This window comes from Chionomys nivalis, chromosome 3 (genome assembly GCF_950005125.1).
Source record: "Chionomys nivalis chromosome 3, mChiNiv1.1, whole genome shotgun sequence".
NCBI lineage: Eukaryota > Metazoa > Chordata > Mammalia > Rodentia > Cricetidae > Chionomys > Chionomys nivalis.
This window is the reverse complement of record NC_080088.1, coordinates 7582325-7590094: the sequence shown is the minus strand read 5'-3', so window position 1 is coordinate 7590094 and position 7770 is coordinate 7582325. Positions and strand designations below refer to the sequence as shown.

At 38.2% G+C, this 7770-nt stretch overlaps 1 protein-coding gene across 1 annotated transcript in view; it reads right to left on the bottom strand.

Annotated features, from left to right (window-relative positions):
• Positions 1-561: 561 nt before the first annotated feature.
• The window catches only part of Paxbp1 (PAX3 and PAX7 binding protein 1), a 32672-nt gene continuing 25463 nt past the window's right edge, over positions 562-7770 (bottom strand). The window contains exons 16-18 of the mRNA XM_057763851.1: positions 5428-5574; positions 3385-3539; positions 562-1797 (exon numbers count right to left, since the gene is read on the bottom strand). Of these exons, the coding sequence (XP_057619834.1) occupies positions 1680-1797; positions 3385-3539; positions 5428-5574 (420 nt within the window). The 3' untranslated portion in view covers positions 562-1679. The remainder of the gene's footprint in view (positions 1798-3384; positions 3540-5427; positions 5575-7770) is intronic.

Below are 7770 nucleotides of genomic sequence, written 5' to 3'. Positions count from 1 at the left end.
CAGATACTCATGACATGAAGACAAATGGCAGACTGGATAATTATGACAAGCCAAGAGTAAGAACCTTGATAGGACACAAGAGTCCTGGTGACACTTATTTCCAATTTCGGGCCTTCAGCATTCAAAAATAATTGTTTATACTTTAGTATGTGACAATGATACAGCAACTGAGAATTCCTTTTTAGTGTTCATTACTCGCTAAGCTGTTGAAACATAAAGATCAAGTTTTAAACACAGTTCTGTGCTACATTCCAGAGTCTTGGGATAGTGTTAAAAGCTGTAACTAAAAGCTAGGATAGGAAGTCTAAGAGTTATTAAAAACATACAGAAATGATTTATGTGATAGGCTTGGAAACATAGTTAAGGATCAAATACCTATTTGTGTTTGTTTTAATCCACTGACATTGAGAATGAGTTTTTTAGACTTTAATTCCATTTAGGAGCCCACAAAGCATAACAAAAATTCCCCCAGAATGACCATGTGGAGTTAGGACATGCTCCTGCAAGCAAACTGACGGAGGAAGGAGGGCACAACACTGCCCTGTGGAATTATCTGGCTTTAAGAGTAGGCACTAGACTGTGAACGGTCTCACTGTATGAATCATCTGGAATACTCTAAACTTAGTCATCAGCAAAATACAACGAAGGATGTATTTAAAAATTAATTTAATGCTTGGCTAAAGCTTAATTACACGTATAATTATCAAACAATAGTCCTTAATTTCCAAAAAGTTCCTCTTTTAAAAACCACAGAATCAGAAAGCATTAACTTTAAAACAAGTTTCTCTGAGTATTTACAATGTGGTATAAACATTACAGAAGACCACCGATAGTAAATTGCCTGGGTGTGTCTATAATCAGCAAGGCATATTCTTTATTGCATATATAACTCACATATGTGGGATTTAAAATATGACAGACTATATCTGTGTCTGTAAACTGGATAGGGAGTAAACCCATGAATGAAAAAGGACAGCCAGCCTAAACCATGCACTTAGCTTGGGGGCTTATTGTCAGAAACTAAACTGAGGTCCCTCCCACCCCAAACTCTTGCATATCTCACCTAGAGCTCATATTAAACCTACATTTGCCTCCAAGGCCAATTCACAGAAGTTCACACTCAACGACAACGTCCGTAACTCAGCTCTCATTTTAAGGCAGTACAACTACAAGTGACAATGATGCTAACTAAAGTGAGGGTGAAGGGTCATCACCTGCCAGCCCTTCTGTTGAAGCAGTGCAGTAGTTCCCTAAGATGACCACTACTGGGTAAGGTTCTGTTGTTAAAAAGCTTCCTCTGTAGAAAAACACCAAACACCATATTTCCAGCATGAAAACCCATGGCAGTATAAATATATACATATATATGTATGCATAATTACACAATTTACATTGCACACACGTCATTTATAGAGGACACTTAAATGAAGTTAATTTAATGATGATACAAAATACTCCCATAAACAAAGTATGACAGGCAGTAAGGAAAACACTCAAAGACTCCTAGAAATAATCTGAATTCCTTTCATTCTGAAGAAATCACATTTAAGGACACAGTAGTAATATAATGTTTTTGTATTTAAACAAGAATCAGTATTTTACAGTTTAAGAAACTTTACATATATACAAAATTTATACACTGGGAATGGGCAAAGCAAACACTTTTCAGTCTCATTGATCTATTTTCCTTCAATCAGAGACTTAAGTTCTTTCACATTGTGGTCACTCGCAACAGACACAGCATGATCCAAAGCCCGAACACTTGCAAGAAGTTTTACTATCTGTTTTATGTTTTCTCTAAAAGAGAAAAAAAATTTTAAAAATTACATTATATTGAGATAAAAATCTGTTCTTTATTTTACATCTACCTTAAACAATCTGCAAAACAACCTTTCCAGGTATACATTTTAAATTACGAATAAGACAAGCAAGCTACAGCATGTTTTAAAACATCTGTAGGGCTGGCAAGACTGCTTACTATAAAGATGCTTCCCACCAAACCTAATGCAGAGTCCATCTCCAATCTACACTGTGGAAGGAAAGAGCCAAAGAGCCAAATCCTAGAAGCTGGCCTCTGCCTTCCGTGCATGCTTCACGGCAGTGTGTATACCACTCTCAAAACAAATAGAAAAACATTTTTAAATCTGTTATTAATCCAAATAAAACTTACTGACAGGCAGTGGTGGCGCACACTTTTAATCCCAGCACTTGGGAGGCAGAGGCAGGCTGGTCTCTGTAAGTTCAAGACCAGCCTGGTCTACAAGAGCTAGTTCCAGGACAGGCTCCAAAGCCACAGAGAAATCCTGTCTTGAAAAACAAAAACAAAAAACCAAAACAAAACAAAAACAAACCCTTATGTTTAAGTAACTGGCCCAGAGACAGGAAATTCATTCTAAACAGAAAATAATTTTGTTTTGATAAATGATTTTCATCAATATCTAGGAAGAAAAGCAGTTATAATCACAAGCCCCTTTGGAGATCTGCCTGTCTCTCTGCTTCCTAACCAGAGTCCCAGCTCTTGTAGAATACAGCTTAAACAGAAAACCATTTCTCCTCATCATCAGCCGATGAAAAGCCAAACTTCAACTCCTTTAAAATTCAGTCAATAAAGCCTGTTTCCCTTATGAGAAACTCAGATATTAACATCCAATTCTTAAAAGGATGCTCAAGTGCACGTCTCCAAACTGCCCCCCCCCCCAGGGTTACTCCCTCCAGGGCACAGAGAAAACAGAACACATGTCTAACGAGCCCCAGTTGTACCAATGCTTACAAAATGCTCAGGCTAGCCCTGAGCTCACTCTGAAGCCGGCATCAGCCTCCTAACAAGCTGAGGTTCACACCTGTGTCCGAGAAATTTTTCATGAAAATTAGACATAAGCTATTCCCAAAACAATCATGAAACGATCTTTAGTCCATAATATGGACCAAGAGAGCATCAGGCTCTAAACACTCAATTTTAACACAGTCCACACTCAGTGGTCACTCTTCCCAGGCTTTATGTCCACATAACGAGACCTCAATGGCTAAGGATCACTACATCCTAAAACTCTCAATCTATTCTCTTCTTCACAGGAGACAAAAATCCAAGTTTATCTACTGCCTCAAGCATGACTCTTACTGTAAGCTTCCAAATTTAATGTACTGAAAAAAAAAAAGAAGACAAAAATTGTACAAACCAGAAGTTGTGTATTTTGGTAGGTTTGTAATAGTACATATATAATTTAAGAGAATATGATCAGAGTATATCATATATATATATTGTATTGAAATTGTTTAAACAATAAATTAAGAAACAAGTTAAAATCACTACTCTTGATTATTTAACATTAAATGTGACTATAAAAGAAATTTGGTTCATTTCATTAATTGAAAAAAATAAATTACCTTGCATTTCTTTTTTCCACATCAGAGCACCCAATACTATTCCTGTAAATTGTATCTGCTAAATGTACAAGATATCGGCAAAAATTTTCTAACTGAGAAATGGTTCTTTCTCCTTTCAGATTCACAAACCACTGCTTAGGGAAACAGTTGATTACCTATGTAGAAGATGCAAATAAAATAGTTAAAACAGAATGAAAATGTCCAAAACCTAAACTAAATAAAGGTTAATCCTTACTGTTACATAAGGTAGCTCTTTAAAAATCTGACCTCTTACATTAACTAAACCAACATCTGATTTCTTACAATGCACCAGACACTCAAAACAAGATAGTTTGCGAACTATTTAAACAGACATAAAATTGATAACTGGTTGCCTATATTTTTTCAGTTATCAATGTGACTTTAAGCAAACTATGTTTTCCATGTAAAAACACATGTATAGATAGATATGGTACTACTATAGTCTCTTCCTTCAGGAAAACTTCAGTGAGCAGTATCCATGTTGGTTGTAGGAACCCAGTTACCCAAAGTAAGATTAAGACTATCTACACCAGAGATACGATACACAGCAGAGCCTTAACCAAGTGAACAAGGAATTGTGACATTCTGGCCTTAGTGCCAAGGCTTAAGAAATATGGGACTGATTTCCTCAAGAAAACAGTCTACTCTGGGCAGCTGTTATCCAAACAGGTAAAGAGGCTAGCCATTAAGAACCAAGGGTTACTAAAGATATGACATACAGGGATACAGCAGATATAAAGTGAGCCAAACATCTCATTCCAGAAAGAACGCACTCTCTTAAAAGAGGGGACCTATGCATCACAAAGAATCAATGGGCTGGTTCGAGGCCCTGGTCCCTGCTACACCATCGACACTGGACGCTCACTGGGACATCCCACTGCTGCCCTGTGTCACGGAGATCCTGTAGCCCTGGTCTGCAGGACCGACACGCACCCTCCCCATGTGAAAAGGGGTTTACTGCGTGACTCACTGTATCACACTGCAGCTTCCATGATGAGATTTTCCCCTTCTCCCCCACCCCCCCCTTTTAACTATTAAATTTTGTTTCATTAGGGGGGAGATGGGTGGGATCAGGAAGCATGATGTGAAAGATACAAAGAATAAATAAAAAGAAAGTTTAACAGAAAAAAGGAGTGGGGACACGTGGCATGGTTGCAGAAGTCTACTTCTAAGAGATAACCACATTCAGGGAATAGGGAACAACCTCTACCAGAGATGCAGAGCCTGAAACTAATGGAGAGCTTAGACAAACTACACCAAAAGCACACTACAAATGACTGGCTTTCAGAGATGTCAAGGTCGTAAAGGTCAAAGAGAATGAAGCTGTCTTCCTGACTTAAAGACTTCTTAATGATAAGCTGGGTATTTCTTCTTCCAGTGAAGCTGTCTTACTTAATTGAAAGGCACACTGGAATAGGTCACTAAGATTGGTCAACAGTAAAATGTCTACATGAGGAGTAACATTTAGCTTTACAGGAAACATACACAAGTATTTTTCAAAGTATTGAGGCTACCTGTCAGTACTGGGATTTAGTAAGAGGTTAAAAAAATTACTGCTACTAATAAATTTATATTGATTTAGTGATTAACTGTTAATGGTTATTACAAATATATATTTTAAAACCACCAAATTGTGTAAGTAGAAAGAAAACCCAATTATTAAAATTATTTAAGCGAGAGCAAAAAAAGCAGTTATTCTAAACTGCTCAAAGCCATCAACCATGAAGAAAATTACTTCTAAAATAAAAATTTAATTGATATCTACAAAACACTCACAAAGCCACATATATAGATAGATATACTTTTAATATATCATCTCTTGGCCTCTTAAGATCAATTATCTTTTTTGGGTTAAAAAAATATGTAACATATTTGGGACTACCTGGGTAGTTTAAATGCTAACTTTATAGCAAGTCCAATTGTCAACCTAAGTTTTACAAAAATCTTATTCTTCAAACAAAGAAAAGTGAATTCGCTTTGACGTACATGCTTTAAAAATACAATATGTGTTATCCAACTTACATTTTGGGCTTTTTTGATGCTGTCATCTCCATATTCTGAATTCTGAAAAGCCATGAGAATGTATCTATTTAACAAGCCATCTATTGACAACTCCTGAAGAGTTTTGTTTGAGAAAATGCCATACCACTGAAGGAAATTTCCCAATAACTATTTAAAAAAAGAAGAAATTGAGAGGTAATATCAAGCAATTATTATAAAGTACAAAGTAAATTACTTACATAGTAAAATACCAGATGAAGTAAGATGGATGGATGCCTTGACAAAGTATTAATAAACACTTCTGAAGTACCTAAATATTTCCTACAGTAAAAGAATTCTTGAATTTCAAATTTTAGCTAAAACATGAACGTCAGTGTGTAGCTACTGGATGCCATACTGGTCAACACACAGAGAACATTTCCTGTCAGTGTAGAAAGTACTCTCAGGCAATGCTACTGCCCAGACCAACCAGTACCCAGGCCCTTAGCAGGACGTCATCTCCGACTCTAGCTCGGCACTGCTGACAAATCTCCCAGTCTGCATAGGCACACTCTCTGGACACTTATGTCTAAAATGAAGGACACTGTCATGACGCGGAGGCCTCAGCCCATCCATCATAAGGTCTAGTTTCCCAGTATGTCTCAGTCTTGTAAACGGTGGCATTATGTTCCACCATTCAGGCCAGAAGCACACACTGCTCATTCTTGGCCTCTTCATCAAGTAATTTGACTCCACCTTCATCCAACCTGTCTGCCTCTCTAACTGCACAAATCTAAGCTATCACCCCCTTTCTGCACCCCACAGTTCCTCCAGTGGTCACAGCAAGCATACTAGTTACCTTTGCTCAGGCAGAGCTCCATAACAGAAACAAACCTACAGAAAGGACCCCAGTATCTCCATTCAATTTTCTTAAGGAAAAAAACAAACAAAAAAACAGTCCTGTTTAAGAGAAAACTCATTACAAAAAATGGAGGCTTGAGGGTATTCAGAATTAATTCTCTTGCAGAACCCTATTTGGACGGACTATTCAGACAGGCTGTCTTGAATGAGATTCACATCTTGTCTTACCAATGGAATGGCACTGCAGTTCAGACTGTGCCTCCCTGACAGTGATGGTGTCTACTTGACAGACATTCTGAGGTTTCAATATAAAGGATGTGGCATAATAAACAGATAGTAAAAAGAGTTCTAATTTTCATTATCACCATCCTCAACCTACTTCAACACATAAGATCTATACAGCAAGTCATCTTAAAGGTGGTCATGTGTTTGTCCTTTCCATACTAAAACCCACAACTGACACCTACACTCAACCAACTTTCAACTAAGGTAAAACAACTCAACAGAGAGAGGATTATCTTCACAACACACAGCCTGGAACAAAGATCTAATCCAGGCCTTACATCTAAATACAAATTTTACATGTATGGATGTTCTTCCTGCATGCACGTTTGCACATCTGTGCAATGCCCAAGGAGAACAGAGAAGGGTGTTCTATCCCCTTGAACCACTGTGTCTGGGTCCTTTGTGCTCTTAACCACTGAGCCATCTCTCCAGCCCCTAAACTAAAAATGGAAAGAGAGGACACAGCTATGTAAAACCCAAACTGAAATCTCAGGTTCAGGAGAAGTTCATGGTTAAGTATGACTTCTAAAACAACCCTAACAGTAGAAGGAGACAAATCAGAACTTGTGGTGCTGAGGATGTGCTCAGCTGGCACACACCTGGTCCAGGCCCAGTGCACAGCATCATCACAAGTGGTGCAGTCTCAACTCCAGCACTAAGGTGAGAGGACAGGAGTTCAAGGTTGTCACACCAAGTCGGAAATAGCCCTGGGCTACAGGAGCCCCCAATTCAGCAACAACAAAAACCCACCAGAACTTCCAAATTTGGAATACTTGAATGAAAAGTTAAAAGACAAAGCAGAGACAAAAGTTTAAAATCATCACCCTATGTTCCTTCCAGAACACAGAACTCTAAGTTCAATAAGGAAACAGTCAACTTAAAACATGAGTAAAATACCTAAGAACACACCAAAGGCAAGCTAAGTACATGAAATCAGGCTCAACACCACTAAGCAATGTAGAAAATGCAGAAGAAAAAGTGAACAGAACCTCTGCACGTGCTGTCGGAGTGAACACAAACAGCCTCTCCTGCTTTTTCCGCTCTACCCCTAACTACTCCAACTGGAAACCATCGCAATTCCTCCTCATTAGGAAACGAACTAAACAGAAACAAGAGCTCAACTCTTACACCTGGCACCTTACAGAACACCACCCAGCAGTAAAAAGCAGCAAACTACTGATAACACAGATTGCCAGTGAATCTCAAACACTCAAGGAGAGTCAAACTCAGTCCCTACCT